This window comes from Eufriesea mexicana, unplaced genomic scaffold (assembly GCF_001483705.2).
Source record: "Eufriesea mexicana isolate 0111107269 unplaced genomic scaffold, ASM148370v2 scaffold484, whole genome shotgun sequence".
Taxonomy (NCBI): Eukaryota; Metazoa; Arthropoda; class Insecta; order Hymenoptera; family Apidae; genus Eufriesea; species Eufriesea mexicana.
The window spans coordinates 153,582-174,505 of record NW_016908637.1 but is presented as its reverse complement, the minus strand read 5'-3'; the positions used below and the strand labels follow the sequence as shown (position 1 = coordinate 174,505).

General features: G+C 28.5%; 1 protein-coding gene across 2 annotated transcripts; it reads left to right on the top strand.

Moving 5' to 3' along the window:
- The first annotated feature begins 1,762 nt into the window (after nucleotides 1-1,762).
- Nucleotides 1,763-20,759, top strand: LOC108545577 (uncharacterized). Of its 2 annotated transcripts, none has more exons than XM_017897273.1 (3): nucleotides 1,763-1,855; nucleotides 18,143-18,348; nucleotides 19,938-20,759. In XM_017897273.1, exons 2-3 carry the CDS (start codon nucleotides 18,168-18,170, stop codon nucleotides 20,660-20,662), a joined length of 906 nt encoding a protein of 301 aa, XP_017752762.1. In that variant the 5' UTR covers nucleotides 1,763-1,855; nucleotides 18,143-18,167; the 3' UTR covers nucleotides 20,663-20,759. The 2 variants fall into 2 exon arrangements, with proteins under 2 accessions (XP_017752762.1, XP_017752761.1); XM_017897272.1 differs by having other exon boundaries at nucleotides 1,769-1,865.
- The last annotated feature ends 165 nt before the right edge of the window (nucleotides 20,760-20,924 follow it).

Sequence of the window (20,924 nt, the reverse complement as noted above, 5' to 3'; positions counted from 1 at the left end):
AAAAATTTAACCAAAAAAAAAAAAAAAAAGAAAAACGAATGAAATTACAAAGATATAAATACAAAATCGAATGAAGATAGACATGAAATTCTAGACAGATAAATGAATAAACTGTAAAAAAAGAAGACGTTTATATGTAAAGTCCTATGCCAAGACCACCCATAGCAGGTACAAAACTTTCCACGAATCGCAGCTGAGCATTTCGAAGCAAAATTCTTGGATTTCCTCTGAAACGTGTATATAAATATATACAACCTGCAACGTCAATGTGTTTGGAGGATTTACAATACACGAACGATTATTAATAGACGTTTAACGCACTTGCTATCACAATACACGTTAAACATGCTACGTACCATGTTGGTTAATAGAAAACGCGTAAAATATCGCATATTAGATTTCAAATGTTTTTCAATATTAGTCATATTCTAATTCTAGAAGACGTGATAGCGCAAAGGATGTAGCAACTTTTAATTTCGTTATTTTATTACCTTATTATATGCCACCCCGTTATTAGATTATTTAAACTTTTCACTTTGATATACGTATTTTCGTATTTCTCGAGTGTCACGTGTTTGACAGAAGAGAATTCTATTACGAAGCACGATTCTTGAACACGGAATACACGAAGCTAAGAAAATTTGGATTATTCGCTAATACAAAAATAATGTTGATGCGATGCTTTAGGTATCACGTAACATTTTTGGGAGCCAATTTTTCGCACCGTTAAAAATAACACGAATATACTTGGATGAATACGATCTTATCTATAATCTTTTACTTACATGGATCGTTCACTTCCATGTTTATATCTCGAACTTCACGCTTATTCATAGATATTATTATCATACGACTATTAAAGAAATTTCATTCAAAGTTAATGAATTTTTCGAAACGTGCAACTGCGTTGTATATAGATATATAGGGTGTACAGTCAAATATTCTTTTTATCTACTTTTGCTAATCCGAAAAAATTTGTTTGGTCCAAAGCTACGAATCTTACGATTCATGCTTTTTTCAAATTATTATACTTTCGAGGATGCAAGTCGAAATGAATTTAACGACCTATGACATTTTTCGCATAATACATAGGAAATGGGTAATCGTATTCAAACCACATCTTTTGTCGGCAATGTAAGAGCAATTTCTTCGTCGCAGACCCTGTTTCCTCAAATAATTTCAATAGTTGATCGAGAGTGGATTAGATGGTACAAACGTTACGTCTATACGTAATTTTTCTCTTCTGCAAAAATGATTGCTACTTGATCACGTAGGACAGCGTTGTGCAATTTGTCTCAATGTGTAGTTCAATGGTCAGTGATAAAAAAAAGATAGGTGTTGATGCGTAAAAAATGTCGACGACCTTGAAAACTAGGAAAAAAGTGAGCTCCGGCGAGAAAGATCACGAGTCACGATATTTCTAGCCTCGAAATAAACAAGTTTACCTTGGGATATATTTTCTATCAATGAAAATAATAAAAATATTCGAATGTGCAGGATACTTTTATCCTTAAACGACCTGTGTCGGAGAAGACAGACGATAAAGATGCATTTAAAAAGATAACGAAAGAAAGAATTCGTTCACAATTACTTTACTATTCGAATCACCTAATAAAACGACGAGGTATCGTAAAATTTGGTACGCAGCGAAGATAATAAAAATAAAAAGCATGGAAGAAATACTCGAAATACCGTAGGGAGTATTGGTAAATTAGCAGGAAATACGCGTTAGACGAATGAGCGACTATATAGGGGAAGGGGTAGATGTTGAAAGGAGTGGGAAATAACGGACGTTGCAACGTCTGCGAGAGTCGTGTCGCTACTTCCGAGGAAATAACATCTTATAGGATACCTTGTAAGTTCAGGTACAAACTATTGCTATCTTATTATGCCGTTTAAATACATTTATTTGTATTTACGTATGCTTGCGTGCAGCCTGTTAGAGAGAATGTACGAAATTAAATCGATTTACTTGGGTAACATTTAGTCGCATCTCGTACACCGTACGACCAGCAGAGGCTGGAGAAAGCAATATAATAGAAAAGTGATGATCGCGGGGACGGAATAATAATGTCGGTGATACTTGCTAGCTTAACATTGATCGTGACGATTTGCAATTGCCGTTCGTTAATCCGATTTGAAATCTCGCGTAAAGTAATCGTTTGATCGAAGTAATAACCAGAGAATGCGCACAAAACGGAAAAGTTTTTCCACTGCTATTTTTGATCCCACTTTCTTTCGTTAATCTAATTTTCACGTGTCATCGCCTTACCGTTTCCTTTATCGAGTTATCTCCACGAGTTGTCTCCATATTAATCATGCTACAGCTACTTCTTGATAAATAAATTTCGCCTCGATGAGCAAAGTGGTTTAATTTAATTAATTGCACTTTTTATTCTGCACGACCGTGCACTCGCTTATTATCTTCTTTTCCCAACAACCTTTCAAATGCTGTCTCGCCATTTTCGATAATTTTAGTTTGCAATCGAAGCCTGTTTAATTACTTCATTATCGGTACGTTTGAATACCGCGTTGCATGCGCGACACGAATTTCTGTAAATAGAAACGGTTAAAATGAAAGGTCGTCGATGAATTCGATACGCTTTTTCTCGTTAGGAAAATAGTAGGAAATAACTTGACTGAAATGATTTTGAAATCGATATCATCATTTTAAAACTATGTCTGCAAGCTAAATTTGGCAGTTCTTACGTAACGTGTTAACGAACGCACTCTGACACTGTGAATATATGTATACTGTTCGTTTCGAATTAAGCTTCATCGGAAAAAAAATTATACGTCATAATTTCATAAATAATTCAGCTCTAATGAGATTTACGTGAATAACACTGTAAACGATAACAAAAATGTTAAATAACAAAATAACAACAACAACAATAACAATAATAGTAACAACAACAACAACGACAACAAGGATAACATTAATGACGATAGCAAATAATAACGTTTTCGACAATGACGATAACAGAAACAAAGATAAAGGAAATTTGTAGAGTTGTTATATCGCGAATATAACATTTTTTATGTGTTGAATATTTTGTACGAGGTTTTTTACACATTTTGTAAGAGTTTTCATATTTTTCAAGATTAAAGGATACTATTTAAGCAGCTTTGTTAAACTAGTCATTTAATTTTGGCATCGAACTGATATTAATTAAACTAATAATTGCCCGTGTGATTTATTATAAAATAACATCTCTTCGAGAAAGTACCGTTTGTTTAATTTCACTGATAGGTTAACTCGAACGATTATGCATAGTCACAAATTGTATACTTTATATAAAAAATGATATCACGTGTTTTATAATTTCCACGTATTCTCTGATAAAATTATAGATACACGATCCACATTATTCAAGTTCATGGTATGTTTGTGATAATATAGGTAAAATTTTGTAAATGATAACAAACAGGTTGGACGTAGCATAAACATTGCTGTATATGTAAAACTGTTGCTTAAATCATCGAATAAGATTGTTTTCGTAAGTCTTAATTTTCGCTGTTGTAATTCCCTGCATTGTATTTCCTGTATTGTATATCGATATTTATGAAACGGTTAATTAATAAACAGATAGGAATATATTTAATTTCGAATTGAACATTTATTTATTACGTTATATTTACAATTACCAATAATTTGTTACTTATGATAGTTGCTTCTTACTCTGCTTTAATACATAAGATATATTAGTGTCTTCGGGTGCTGTTTCAATATAAATTGAAGGATAAGGTTTTTCGAAAATGTTCATTACGTTATCTATCTGTGATATTTATTACAGGTTCAATTTCAAATTATTTCTGTCTTGTTTATATTGTTCTTAGGACAACGCTTTATATTTGTTACGTTATATTTGTGTTATATTGGTGTTGGGTATATAGATTTAGATTTAGATATAGATTTTTGTAAAACAGATATTCGAAAATAATTTCTTGCACATATCAATTACACAGAAGTAATGTAGAGTAATCGCGAGTCGATTGAATTATAATAATCTTTGTTCCCTTTCCCTTTTTTATTCACTCCTATGGTGTATCGAATTCAAACTTTGCCTCCTTATTATTTCTTCATCGTATATAATTTTAAGTTTCTAAGCTTTTCAAATACAGTATGATTTATGAAGTAATATATCGAAATAATTAGTAATACGATTACGTCTTAGGTAGTATTTGTTATTCGTGTAATTTTTTCGTAAAAGAAAATAGAATTTGTGGGAAGATAAAAATTGATTCCCAAAGAGAATATGAGGAAAAGAGTACGAGAATACGAGGAATTTTTTTATATTCATACATGACACGTGATATATGTTTTAAGTATGATATACATACAGTAAAATAATTAATGCGTTTCATGCGTTACAAACTATTAGCAATATTTTAATTTATGAAATACTAAAATGATTCAAAACCAAGCATTGCTATATCTTTTTTTCAAAGTAAATTTTCTACATTTGATGTTTAAATTTATTATTTATTACATTTGCCATGGTGGTTAAATATTTATTCATACTATATCTTTGAGTTGTTTGAATAAAATATAGGTTGAACCTTTTAATTAGTAATTTATACCTTAAACACCATTAGTATTTTATTATGTCAAATACGATTTACTTTAAATAAAATTTTGATTATGACAACGTTCCTTTAAAATGTGATTAGATTACGTATAATGTCTTGTAAATTAAATAAATTTACAATTGTTTGTTTCTATCGTTGAGTTATTATAACAAGCGAATACATGTTTATACGTAATAATAAAAATGAGATATTTGTTAAATTGTTAACAGTACATACCTTGTTGTTTCCATCGTTTTCGAATATACAAAGGTATTTAATTTGTTTCCACTTTTTAAATAAAACAAAAACGGACGAATTCGATTGGTGTAGAAAAATAATGTAAAAGGGAAACGTGTAACTAGGAAAAAGAAAAGATAAGAGGATAAATCTGAGAAAAGAACAATAGGGTCAGATGTACTTTGTAATTGGAAGCGGTTGTCTGGGACTTGAGAGTACTGTGTGCCAGTTCAGTTCACGGACACCAAATTAGACATGGTCTATTTTTGACCAACTTATAGTTGCTTGTTCCAATTTACTGGTTACTCATACTAGAAACTCTATAGCAAACTCAAATGAGGGATATTTATCGTTCTGAATTTTTTCCCTTTAACGATTCTCTGCGAAGTGGCGAATTAACGAAAAAATCCAATAGTAAATTTTAATTTTGACTCTCTTTGATCCAAAGTTATTACGTCTCAATTCGAATAATTCCGGTGGATACTTTACCTTTTAGTTAATTAAGCGGTATTAATTAAACGATATTATATATGATATATAACAAACTCGTAATATTTTGAATTTTGTTCCGAAATGAAAACGAGTAAACATTTTATTATTTGTATTATTTCATTATTCATTATCTCTTGGAAAAAGATATTTCGAAGATGAGATACCTAAGTAGCACATGAACGGAGTGATAAATATTTGGAACAAAATCAGCTAGGGCACCTTAATCCCTTTTCGACGTTGCTGGTTGGAGTTAGTTTTATTATAGTTTAGTTTGATCAAAATAGTTTTACGGTTTGTTGACTAATCACATTTCCGATTAGTCAATGCAACCAATCCGTTACGCATTGCCAATTGGAAGATTATACGTGAAAGTAACATGATCTGGCAGCCTGCCTTATGTCTTATTGTATCTTAATTTAAAATTACACAAATTCAAAAATATCTCTAATTTTAACAGCTTGGCATAGAATGCATTCGTTCATTATTTCCAATGCTATATTTTTAATTCAACAATTTTCGTCAACACAATACGCTTTAAATTTACTTAACGATTCTATTGTTACAATTATTGTACTTGACTTTTCTACTATTTTCATGTTTCGTATTATATTAATACTAACTATTTAATATAAAAGAGAAAAGAGAAAAAGAAAAATAGATGGTCAAGTATAAAGATATAATTCCGAATTTTAAGTAGTCTCAGGGTAAGTTGATACGTGTTATAAGTCTTTATAAATCATTATCGTCTATTCTAATCTTTTTGTCTATTCTTTCATGTAACTCTCCTACTATATATCATATTGTATAAATTCTTATTGTTAACTATATTACCATTTCTAACTATATAAACACGAAGACAATTTATACTATGATTCTAAATGCGTATTCTATGCGTATCTATCCTGGAACTAGCAAAGAAAGTAATAAAAACTTATTTACATAAACTTAATAACATACTCATTACAGTTTCTAATTTATTAATTAAATAACAATCTTGATTAAAAATATTTTTATATAGGTATTTGTTATTATCACTTTTTTAATGTTTATTACGGACTTTACATATTTTTACATTTTTTCTGAAATATTCTTATTGTTAGAGAAATTAATATATTTCATCATAATATTATCTTAATAATATTATGCACGATAATATTAATATATAATTTAATAATGGACATGCTTCCTTAATAAACATAAAACTAGAAAATTAACTAATATATCTAATACGTTATTTGTTAAATATTTGTTAGATATTTACAAATAGAAAAGTAATTTATGATTACTTCGGTATATCTTACTGTTAGATCTACCGTTAAGACTTCAGGCAATATATTCTAGTTGATTGTTACAATTTTGTTTTTACGAAAATTTGCAAGTGATATAAAAATATATTTGGATATTACAACAATTACGAGAGAGAATAATATTGAAGTATAATTAATAATTATATTGTTTCTATAATTATTAATTATCTGATATTTATCGAATTTCATGTTTTATATATGATGATTATAGCCTATATTTAGTCATATATGTACATATATGTATGTGTTTGACATCCCATTAATTTGTATTTTACATAATTATAATTATACGTCATTTTATAATATTTTTATTATAATTATTTTATATTTATATTTCTGTTTTTATTTATATCTTATATTTTTATAATATTCGTTTTTATAATACATGCTGGATACACAATGTATACAACATGTTCATCTTTAAAAAAATGTTTATCCTGGTGTTTCTTTATTTTATTTATATGCCAAATTTAATTAAATACTATTGTACAAATTTGAAGTATTCTTGTCGTCGATAAGAAAACAACAAATATAGAAAGTATTTAGAAAAGATATTGGTTAAAGGTAATTTAACGTTTTGATAAAAATATTTGTATTATTTTCTAAACATTGTACACTTGTATCTGAGTTAGAAGATTTGCTTTTATTTCTTGTTTCTTGAATAGTTTTAGAAAGATTGAAAAGTGTTCCTCTGATATCAAAAGGAGGCTTCTGCTTCATTCTTTTTTTTATTATGTTAATTAATGAATTACTTACACAGAACGAGATACACATATAGAGCGTGAAAATGAAATATTTTCGAAAATATAGCTAAGCTATAAGCTGTGCATAGGTATATAGGTAATCTAAGAAGAAAAGTTGAATCTAAGAAGTAAATTTGTGATATTTTTGGTAGATTCCTTTGTAGTTTCACTTGTCATTTATATGAAAAAATATCAAAAAGATTTTTTAAAGGTAATTTTTTCTTCCTGAAGAAAATTAAATATAATTCACATATTGACAAATTTAATAATCATAACCGTTGAGAGTTAATCAAGGTCATAGGTGAAGCAAAAGTAGTAAAAGGATACAATGCTATTTATTCATCTTTTACATTTTTTAAAATTCACGTTATTATTTCTATTGCATTCAGCTTAAATTATATGTATGCATTGAAAGAATATATAAAAATAGAATTCAATGTATAATAGAAAACAGTAAAAGAGGGAAATGATTAAAAAACATTCACAAGTTGGAAGATAGCAATACGTACATTTGAATGACTGAAAGATATCTCTTGAAAAGATGTCTCTTTATGTACATATGCATGTATCTATTATAACAATTGACTCCATGATTATGGTTGTGGAATTGGTCAGACTGTAGATTACTTGTAGATATTTATGTATAGTTGAAAATGATAAAATCTGCTTGAAATTCACTTGATATCGAGCAGAAGAAACGAATTAAGCCAATAAATTAATCTCATTAAATATCGCAATTTGAGTTTTTAACAATTTTGTATAATGTCTAAATAATATTTCTGAAAATATTCAGATACCACGTTTTATTTATCTCGCCCTGTATAAAAAGCAAAAACAACCTTTGAACTATATAAATGTATTTGTTTCGCACAATTTAAAATTTTAGAGTTATTTTAATTTTGAGTTCGAAATTTTATAAGTAAAAATTTACTTTTAAATATTCATCTTTTTCTATAATGCTCAATATTTTTCAATTCGATGAAATATTAACTTAATATATGCATATAACAGACAATATTACGGTTAATTACATGATATCTTGTACTTATTATACTTATATTAATATAAACGTCCATTAGTTTTCTCATTAATGAAGTTATATAGTGATATAATTAGTCATAAGATTGTTTATTTTTTATTTCTTTTTATTTCTTCTCGTCATTTTCAAATTTGTTAATATTTTTTTTTTAATTGAAATAATTTTCAAATTGACACGTAATTGCTATAAATATGAAAAAATACAAAATCTATCAAAAAATTTACTATTTGTCAAACTTTTCAACGTTTTCAACTCTGGTCCATATTATCACTCCATTTTTTCGAACCAAATTTTTGACAAAGTTTCACAAAAATAATATATCTTCGAAATGATTAAATTTTCGCGTTAGCTAATTAATTTTTTGCCGATGTGATTTTTATATTTTCAATGTGTTTCTCTAGGAAACAAAAAAGTAGCCCATATTCCCACCTTTTTCTCCATACATATGCATCCTAATCAACATTTTTTACTTTAAATCATCACTTCATTTTTTAAATTATTTGCAAAACATTAATGCTTTAAATACCAATAACTTATTCAAATGATTAACGTCTAATAATCTGACAATAGCATTACATTCTTTCTTAAAAATTAATAATTTATTAAAAATATTTTTCATGATAATAAAGAACGAGATATAATAGAAAGACGTTTGACTTTTACAATTTGTAGCTAGTTTAATTTTATTTATTTTATTTATTAAATTCTATGAAATTTTGCAATATGCTAAAGTACGTATTGGTATTATTGATATTGGACGCGAAAATTCTTAAAGTTTCAAATTATTTGCTTATAATTATCAACTTCAATTCTTCAAAGAGAATTAATAATAATGATAATAATACTTAACACGAGTTAGATATTTCTTTTCAACCACATTTGCCCTAGAAACATATGTTTTAAAAGACCAATTAATTTGTAAATGCATAAATAAGACATTCGTATCATTTGAATAACAAATGTTGCATTATTAAAAATTGAAACAAATTTTTTGTAACTTATTTAATAATATTGCTAATTAAGATTTTTTTAACAATGTCTACTTGTTATTCCATTGTGTATGAATTTGAGCACAAGTAATAAAGAATTAGAATCCACTAGGTAATTGAATGTATTATTACATTTCTAATTAGTTTTGAATTATAATACATTTTATTATCTTGTTATGTCATAGAATTTTGTGCAATTTTATTATTATACTTATTGGGCCATTTATAATCAAAGACATATTTTTTATACCTTTTACTTTTTATAATTTAATGCGTTTTTCTAGCTTTTCAATAGTTCACTTAATAGTAGAAAAGTTTTTGAGTTTAATTTCGCAAAGTTCGAAATGTGCAACACAAGAGACGTATAAAACAGACTCGAGAGCATAAAGCACGTATTGCTCTGGGTATGCTATTTATAAAAGTGGTTTAGGGTCATAATATACCACTGTAAGTATCGTTGAAGTTTGTACACTGCAAGCTACTGGTTATCTTTGTCGTTAAAATTACAAATTCCTCGTATCCTGTGTACAACGCTCTTTTTGTTCTTATATGCTGGTTATTTTTGACAATAAAATCCAATATGTTGGTAATGTTAGCTGTAATTAATATTATAGTTTTGAGAGAAAAGATACCGCCATTTGATCTCAGAATCAATATTCCCGCAAGCAAGTTGTAGATACAATAGACAAGTCGTGTTTTATCATACAGAAAAATATGTCATATCCGTATATTATTTATCCGAAAATTATTTAACTTTAACTTAAACTTTAAATATTTTGGTAGAATGCCTAGAATAGGAGAAAGTAAGGTAAAACCCTATGTATTTTCTCCTACTTGTGAAAAAATCAAATGACAAAAGATCTTTGGACATTGTTAAAAGTCTTAATTAGATTTTATCTATGAAAAAATAATTTTCTGTTTAAAAAAATTATTTATTTCGAAGGAAAATAAGATTTTTCGGAGCTATTGCATTATTTAATTTTACTCCAAGGGTAGAGGTTAAATTGGGTACAAACATAAAATTATGTAAAATTTTATAATATGATGCAATAGTAATTTTGGTTAATTTAATACTAACCAAAAAAGTTATTTTAATGAGTTCTAACAAATTTAATTTATTTCACTTATTTGACATATCGAAGTTATCCTAATTATTTAAAAACGTATTTTATTAACATATTTTAACTTATATTTCACTTTATATTTATTTATAGTAACTTTTTAACAATATATCTGTATACTATGGTACAATGTTAATTACTTGTTATTTTAAGCATTTATCTTTCGACGAAAAGATTTTTAACTTGCTTTATCATTATTATTCACATTGTAAAATAATATTTGTAATTTTTTATACTTAATTACATTAACTTTTGTTGAAAATTATACTTTCTATTAAAATTTTTAAGAACTATACTAGTTCATTTCCATTAATTTATGAATCATCAATATGCAATATCGAACTGATCGGAAAATTTCCATCGACAGAGTAATTAAACAGATTAAAAATAACCTTAGAACTAATATTCTAAAACTAACATTCTGTGACTCATGGAAGGTTACGAAAGCCATATTAAGGAATACTGTTCGCACAATACTATAAAATAAAATAAAATACTATTAATAAAATTGAATAGCATTTCTGATATAAGAATAGACTAAAATATTTCGAATTCATAATAAAATCGTGTTAATTATTTGTATAGAATTTATATTTTTAATAAAATTTTTTGGATTAATGCAACATTATTTTATAAAGTGAATAGTAGAGAACAATACATAAAATAAGAGATAATTGAATACTAAAAATAATGCGAGCAGTAATGTCAGTAAAGAAGTATAGAAGAGGTTTAATAATGTTATTGGAGCCAAACAGCAGTGAAAGGAATTGACAAGACACATAAATACTTGACATATAATATTTCAAAATGTTAAAAATATCTTTGAATCGTTCGGTTAAAAAGTATGTCCTTCGCATATTATTTAAAGTATGTATCGTATGTCATTGTCGAAGACTACTTATTGTATAATATACCAAAATTATTATATGCAGTCGTTGAATTTCAATTTTGTCAAATAGTCAGATTTCGATTTGAAGAAAATTAGAAATTTATTTGAATATAGAATTTTACTAGAATATGGCAATTTACTAAAATTTGGAAATCTGTACCATCATGAAAAAATCTTAAGTAAATTTAAAATATGAAGTCTATTTTGAATTCGAAAATTAGTAACGTTTAACTATATGTCCAGGTGTTTATAAGATTTTGAGAATAAAAATAAACATACAGTATATTTAAATATATATTGTTGTTTTGTTTATTGATATCATATATCGAATTTATTGCATATTTGATTATGAAAAAATTTGTTTTCCGTTTCTTGAGCAAGACCATTGCGTGTATTCTTAATTTTTATTTTTAAATATAAATGAATTTTTATTCTTCGAAAGAATTTTTAATCTTGTTGAAGAGAATGTTATTTTTCTAAATATCTTTTATACATCAAAAATTATATTTGCTATTCCATAATTTTACGATTATTCCATAATTTGCGATGTATAAAAGATATTTTAAAAAAAACCTACATTCTCTTCAGCAAGATTAAAAATTATTTCCAAAAACAAAAATTCATTTGTATTTAAGAATAAAAATTAAGAATACACGCAATGGTCTTGCTCACGAAACGAAAACCAAATTTTTTCATAACAAAATATGCAATCGATATTCCATGCTATTCCATAATTTTACAATTATGGTATATTTTCATATATCTTGCAATTTTTAATTTTTGAAAATATTATTTTGAAATTTTTTGGTAAAATATAATTTTTACCTAAATAGTATAGCGCTATCTGTTCGAAACATTCAAGACATCTTAAAGATGCCTAGTAATGTTCTAGAATCGTCCTAAACACGCGTTTCAAACGTTTTGTTTCATATCAGGATTTGTTTACGTTATATTCTAGTTATGAACAGACGTTTAAAAAACATTACTAACGATAAAATGACTTATTATGAAAGATGTATCATTTGTTTTGGTTTTGCTATTAGTCCTTTCTTCAGACGTTCTTAGGACGTTATGATACTATTACTATACAAGGTATCCCATGCACTTGGGCCAAACTGTATCTTCGAAACAGTCAGAAATGGATATAAATGGTACGAGTTAAAATTAAATAGTATCGAATGATGTGTAATTTGAAAATAATTTTATGCATCATTACACAGAGGTTGGAACTTGGAAAACGCAATTGCGCCGTTTTTAAATATAACATTATATTTTTGATCATTAACTATATATTGTTTCCTTTTTTTATTTCTACAAAACCTAATGTCCTTAACTATTAATTCAAAAGTTATTACACGTAACAATTTGCAATATCGAAATGTTATAAAATATTTTGTAAGAAATGTCGAAATAGTCCTTAAATACCATGATCATTTCTTCATAGAAATAAAAACATTGCATCGAATAATTCAGGAAAAATTATAAGATTTATAACAAGGTACAATTGCATTCTCAGGTGCAAAATGCATAAAAATACATAAATCATTTGTAGACTATCAGTGGATCATTGGATACCATTAGACATAATTAGATATTACTTAACTTTGATTTACTACATTTCTATTCATTTTTAATCGTTTCGAAGATATAGCTGTGTCAATTGAGTGAGATATTCTGTAGGTAATTGTAAAAATATTTCTACTATTTAAATATTTTTGTATTTTTGAATTTCTTTGATCTTAAGATTACAGAAACTCAGTAAAAATGACGACGGTAATTAGTGGTTAATTGGTCAAACTCAAAAATAGTAAATTGTAAAACATAAAAGCTGACGAGGTCTCAAAGTATCGAATTTCCTTTGTAATTCTGAATTGGTAGCTGTTTACAAAATACAATAATATTTAACAAATTGTACTTTTGTATAGCACGTATTGTTTTTTTAATATTATTTCCTATAAGAAGCTGTGTTGAATTCAGTTGTATTATATTTTATTTTATCGTACCTAAAATATTTTAAAAAGATTTCGTCATTATAGCAAAATATTTACTGTTACAACTATTGCAATTACGTGATTTTTAAAAGGACATTTGTGGGATGAAATGATAACACTTTTCTTCCTATTTGTATAAATATATTTAGAATATAAGGTTTTAACAATCTCTGTCACAGCTCACATACGCTTTCCCTCTTAGATACTCACTTTTCCTTTACCACCACTTCTTTCCACAGTTTTATCAATCCTTTATCTATTCATTCTCCACTCGTTCCATTTCAATAACACCAACCCAATATAAAGCTACATCCCCCCAGAGAATTATTATTTTTCGATGAATGTCCCAATTATCTCGCAATTGAAACAATTGTATCGACTCGATGAAAATTGTCTTTTTGAACAGTACACTGACGATATAACATTTTTTAATCTACTGAAATAAGGATTGTAGTGCTAAACGAAGTATACTATTGGACAAATGTTTAATTATTTTATAATACTCGACAAAATAATTGTAGTAGAGTAATATAGCTAATAATAGATTTGTTTGTATCTATATTTAAAAAAATAATGACTAATAAATATAAGGCACCTTCAAGGTTCACAAGGTCATTTAAATAATCTTTCAAATTTTTTAAAGATGTAACTTATAACGTTGTCTGAGTTTTCTATACTAGACAACTTTAAGATACCAAAATTAGGCTATAAAACGTTACGATTTGAGGTAAACATAAGATGGGTGCAAAATTGTCATTTTTAACACTACAACTGATAAAACAGTCAAAAGAAATAGTTTTTGACTTTTTATATTTGAAGTTATTTTTAAATATTTGCAGCTGATTTTGGTAAAGAAGGCGTTGACTTTTAATCAGACAGAAACGCATTTGTTGTTATCATACCACTTTAATTATTACTATTTGCATGTACTATACTTAGACATGGCTACATCACAGATTAAATTATTAAAATATTAAATTATTAAAGTATCATTTAAATTTGAAAAAATAATCCTTTTTATTTGAAAATGATTGAAAATGATTGATTTGAAAATCACGTCGTAAAGGATGTTTGAATTATGTTGTAAAAACTAGTTAACCAATCTTATTGAAATGTATAACTAAATTCGATAAATTTTAAACATTAATTTCCTCTTTTGATCAACAAGAATTTGTTGCTGCAGTATGATAAAGTTTCTAAACATTATCATATTATTATTCACTATTTAAAAAGTGCAACTGCTATTGTTGAACCGAGGTTACGAAAATCATGACAATTCGTTACTTTCATGTACGGATATTACTTATGATGCAATGTAAATTATCTACAAATTTGTTCAAACTTTTCTTTCCTTACGCAATTGTATATTTTGTGTCTAAACATGTCTTTATAAAAAAATTTGAATTATTGTGAATTTTCGATAGTAAATTAGCAAGTGAAAAAGTATAATCGATTAGCAAGAGGATATTTAATTTAGTATTAGATTAAAACAATATTTTTTACAATATTTTATAAATAAAATTTTATTTTTACATGAAACATATAGATCATTTTCTGTGTATAAGAGAAATTATCTACAAGGTTTAAATTCCTCCATTTTGATCGAAAAAGAATCAGATTCGTACCAATAAAAGATCATTTCGATGAACAAGACACATGTATTAACATCATATATTAATAACATTTTTTTAACTATCATGTTTCGAGATGATATTTTTGTAATCGAATCGATCAAAAAGTTTTTCTTCAGCTGTGATGAAACATTTTGTATGTTAGATACTTTGTATATTACATCATATTAAAAACTCCATTGATATTTTTACATGCAAAATGATTTACTAATCCAATTTTATCCAAATTTTAATTTTTCTGATAGAAATTAGAATTTCTTGTATGAAAGTATTTTCCCATCACAAGATTTCTTTGACTTGAAACCAATAAATACTTGTTTGAAACATTTTTTCATCAATTCCCGTCATAACCGTATCATAAAGCTTTTTGTACACACAAATAAAACATATTGGAATTTTTTACGAGTAAAAATTGTTCTTCAGTTTTTCGTTTCTCTGACAATCGACGTAAGTAATGATAATAATAATAACAATAATAATTAGTAATAAATAACTAATAAAATAGTATGCAGTGGAATATAAATGTCTCATACATGTAATCAGAACAAGCTGTATCTTTAAAATGGTTGAAAGTAGAAAAATATTATATTAGATGAATTTAATAGCGGTAAATTATAAGTATATTTAACAGTATATATTTAACAGTATAAGTATATTTAACTTATGAGTAATTCGATCGATGTATATTTATTTTCCATAAACAAATGTTATAGCATTTCAATTTTAACGATCTCAATTTAAAAATTATTTTAAAATATAAATTAATTAAAGAAATTTGATGAAATAATTAGAGTAATGCTTTAGTTAATAATTATGAAATGTAAAAGATGAAAAATTAGATACAACACTTTAATTATTTAATTCTTGATATGAATTTTTATAAAAAGAATTATAATTAATTATATTATCACCATTCATTCTTAAACCTATACTTTATTTTTTCGTATTAACTTTATAAAATGTGTATGAAAAAATTGTTTTTATTTCAAATAACGGCTATCACTACATACCTAATATTATCTATTGTTATTACATTTTATTATTATTACATAGATACAAAAAGATATTTCTTTCATTTCTTACAAATTTATAGATATATACAGTTCTATTATAGCCTTCATAGAGTAGATTATATTTTGCTTACTTAGATAAGATATTTATTTCTTTTTTCCTAGTTTTGCAATTATTGACGAAAATTAAAGTATATCGAAATTACCATTTTACTCGCGAGGTAAATATTTTTCCAATATATATTTTTCTCAAAATCAAATATATTTTATACATGTAATTACGTATATATTTTTATTTATATTCAAATATACATAGATGTACATATCTTGTAAATATCTTTCTTACTTTGAATTTTTAAACGATTTTTAGTTCGATTATTTCTGCACCCGAATTAAATTAGATCGTAGTTTCGTAAGAAACGGCGATTAATTACAGAAACAAGTTATTTCACAGTGTAACACGTATTTATGATATTTGTAATTGTTTGTAAACTATTTATTACAAACGCTGAATACATTTATCTAGATTTATATTTACAATAAGTGTTTTTTATATTTCATATTATTTTATGCAAATTAATTTGCAAATGTTAAGAAATCTAAACAATTTATCATTAAATAGACAAGCAGTATATTATACGTATTTTATAATCGACACTTGTTTTATATCATACGTAATTAACAGATTACACGTTGCATAATGTCGTCGAATGTATATATAGTTTGAACGATTTAACGAGGTCTTAAAATCAATCGAAAAAGAGAGTACGAATGTTTGTTTGACTTCTGAAAGCGTAACTCAAAATATTCCAAAAAGATAAAGAACATAAACGTCAATCAATGTCATACCATTGCTGGATTTTGTTGACAATGGTTTACGAAAAATTAAAATTCTCTCAAATATTCGAAATATTAAATTAATGCAGTGGTAGTTAGGGAACTGAGTTGAAACTGAAAGTTTCATACTCAACAGTTTTACATACTACATACTGCTTGATATGAAATACCTATAGCTAATATTGACGATATCGACGTTATTTTGATATTATATTATAATTACACTAGATGTTATAATTTACGACCACGCAATATCTCTCAAACCAATTATAAATTAACTTGGAAAGATACCCTTGTTACAACGACGGCATATTATTATACTAATTTTATCGATGTTCGTATTCGTTACCAAATCATGGCCAACGAAAAAAGAAACGGCGGAAGAAATGAACGACAGAAATGATAAAACAGTGTCATACTAAATACAAGTGACTCTCGTATAACACGGATGTTAGGTTTGAGGAAAATGTCGCATTATACATATGAAGTTTAAATTACGTACAAAAGCAAAAAGTAGGTTTATATTATATTTATTCATATAAATGATTTTTGAACAGAAAGTAGTTTGTCCATTTGTTCGAGCAAAAATATATATTTACTTATTCCAGCTACCTGCATGCAACAAGATGTGTACTACAAATTAAAAAATTAATGAAATTAAGAATTGTAAAAAGAACGACAATTTATATCTCCTCGAGTACCATTTGTGAATCGTCTTATATGAAAACCGCGTTTTATAAATGGATCGTTCATAGATAAAAATGATAACTCCTTTCGAAATTTTAAAAATTTTGGTATTAAAACGCGAGAGGCTCATGTTTCTGTATCCAAAATAAAAGTTTACTTTTCATTTCATGGAATTAGTCAATTTGGCAAATGATTCGAATATCGCGTTATACGAGGGTTACCTGTGCAATGATTTATGCCGGTGATTATGAAAGTGGTCCAAGTCACCTGTCAAGTATTCAAAGTTTCGCGTTTCAAGTATTATAAATTTTATTCGTTGTAAATTGAAACGATTAATTATGGCGAAAGTACGAATTTAATCAGCAATTCCGTTCTTCGCTCTTTTGCCAAGAATAATTCTATTTCATCGCAATGCGAATAAATGTAATGCAAAATAAGCGATAAAATCATTTTTTCTAATCGATTTGACTGATTTTCACCGTTACCAGCGCATTTACTATAGCAATAAACGAATTGTATCGTGCTTGTATCTTATTATCGATGTAAATGTGCAAAAGTGAGTTATCAGTGATTTATAATAAATGGATGGAATTTCAGGTAGCGAAGGAGTAATTGTATCAAGATGTCAAGGCCAATTCTTAGCAGGCCGCGTACTCGCGTGTATGGATGCAACTATGACAAGGGAGAGTCGTATTATAAACCAATGGTCGATCATTTGGATCGAAAGTACAGCTCTCGACCGCTTTTCTCTGAACCAAGAACCTCATTGGCCGATGAGATTGCAGCCCGACGAAGCGACATCGGTAACATCTTCAGTCGTTTTCCAAAATGGTTTTAAGGGGTGAACATATCCTCCTCCCTTTCTCCTTAACTATTACAACCAGTAGTAGTCAGTAACTCTTTTCATTGTCAGTAAAAAAAGGGCTGAATTATTTTTCATCATATTGGTTATTAATGAGTGGCATGTCCAATCCAAGTCCCAATGTCAAACGAATCGATTGTATTGTTTTATATCTATCTACTGTTACAGCCACGACAAAATTTGACACCGTAAAAAATCGTCGTAAAAGAGAAAAAAGAAAAAAAGAAATAACAAGAAGGAAAAAAGATAAAATAAAATAAAATAAAATAAAATCGTGAGATAAATCTGCATCGTCTAATGATTTATTATATCCTGTGACACGAACGGTAGAAACTTCTACTATTCGAATTTTATCTTTTCGTATACAAGTGAGAAAGTGAAATATGATCTTCGATGAAAAAAAAAGGGATTTTCACCCCGTACCACCTGAATTTTAAATTCCACCTATGAAATACATATTTACACACGAATTATTTCTCCAAATTTGAAATCGCTTATACGCCTTTCGCTTATACGTTCTTTCTATGGAAAATACGTCGAGTTAAATTAGTAATCGGACATGGTTCATCTTGCGAGTCATAACGCTAAATACAAAAATTTAGTAAAATTTTAACTCTACGTAAAATTATTCGCAAGACGTGCGTTTACGTGTCTGTTACATAAACATACGCTATACGTATAAGTGACCGGTTACGAACATATCGAGATCGAGATCACACTTTCGATCTAATGTACGAATACTCGAGTCCACTAATAAATGAAAAATGAGAAATCAAGGGAAATGATATAAAGATTATTACCGACAATGAAAAAACAACGCTTAATAGCATTAATTACAGATTGGAATGTAGCCTGTATATCGTGTGCTATTGAAATTCTTATTAATATTCATATATACTTAATTTTTCCACTTTGCTATTCTTTCAATCGTCAATGGTATGCGTGTAATAGGCGAAAATCGACGTATCTCGCGAAAAGCTTAACACAGGCGTACAATACGAAACAAAGTGAAATGTACGAGTATCAAATATCGAACACGACGAACAAACTTTCTTTACTTGCGAATACAGTGTACAGAATACAGACGAACTGGATTCGGGTTCGAAGAAACGATATTTCCTTGTCGTTCCACCTGCTTATTTACTCGTTTCTCGTAGGCCTTGCGGCTAAGCTTGCAAGCTTGAGAGCTTAGATTCTTAGGCAAGGACGAAAATTTTCGACGAACACGATCGACATACTATAGCGTAATTGGCACTGACTGTAGTTAAACTATCTGTCAACATTTATTTATGCATTATTTGTTTCGTTAAAATGGTACTGCTTGAAATGCTGCCGCATACTTACCGACTATTCTCGAGGAACACGAGACGGTCTAAAAGCGGTCGTCCGATTGCACTAAAACCGTGGCATTTTGAAAGCAGGGATTTCGGTTGAAGTTTATTTGAATTAACCAAATACAATATGTATGTATAGGTATAATATGTATGTGTCCCTAACAGTGTACATATCTTGAGATATCCGTTTTTACAGGCACGCGTGACCTCTCCGGTTCTCGCAACACTGCCCTTGGGCGTGACCTTGACCTTGAATCAGATCCTTCCATTCGCGGCCCTCAGTTACCATTACCGTTACCTTCCTTGGCCACCGACAACTTATTCCCCGAAGACGAGGATGTCGTCTACGACAGCCGTGGACAGCGCAGTCGACGTCGATTCGCTGAAAATTTTGCCAACGATGTCGTAGCAACGACGCAACATCTGAAAGCGAAATTGGCCGCGATCGGTTTGGACGACGAGGTCGAAGCCGCGCTGGGCAAATCGCGGCGTCTACGCCAGGAACAGGATCAGCTCGAGAGTAACCTGAGCGTGAGAAGAAATTTGCAAAACGTTAAATCGATCAGCGAGGAGGCAGAGAGCACGTTCAAGAGACGTTCCAAGCTTTCCGACGAGATCGACCGTCTGGAGGAGACTAAACCGAGTCTCACGAAATGGTCGAAACTGATCAACGACGACGAGGACTCGGTGTTGGCCAGTGCCGCTGCCACGAGGGCTAAGCAGACTAAAGCTCGTTTGAACGATCTCGAGTCCGAGATGGAAGAGCTCGCGGAGAGACAAGCGAAGAGGGAGCGCAGAGCAGCTGCCCTGAGAGCATTGATCAACGAGAACATAGCCGAATCGGAAAATCTTCAGGAACAATCGGCCGTGAGCAAGAAGGTTTCCATTCGCGAACGCTCCGAGAAACACGTTGCTTTTTAAGTCGATTCGCGTAAATCGATTTCCAACGAGATTCGATATTTATAACCGGAGTATGATAACGAAAGCTTTATCCGAGCTTTCATTTGTTTCACCGAAAGTACACGAACACCCACGCACACACACGTAAAGTATACATATATGTATAGATATATATATATATCGCGCGTTATCCGAAAGACATTCGTGCGAATCTTCCCGCATCTATTTACCATTTACTTTTGATTTCGATTTAACTTCGATTTTCACATGTTCCTGTTGATCC

Coding starts and splice junctions, on each gene's coding strand:
- LOC108545577 (XM_017897273.1), top strand. CDS start 18,168: ATGTCAAGGCCAATTCTTAGCAGGCCGCGTACTCGCGTGTATGGATGC. Junction 18,349..19,937: donor AGCCCGACGAAGCGACATCG/GTAACATCTTCA, acceptor CCGTTTTTACAG/GCACGCGTGACCTCTCCGGT.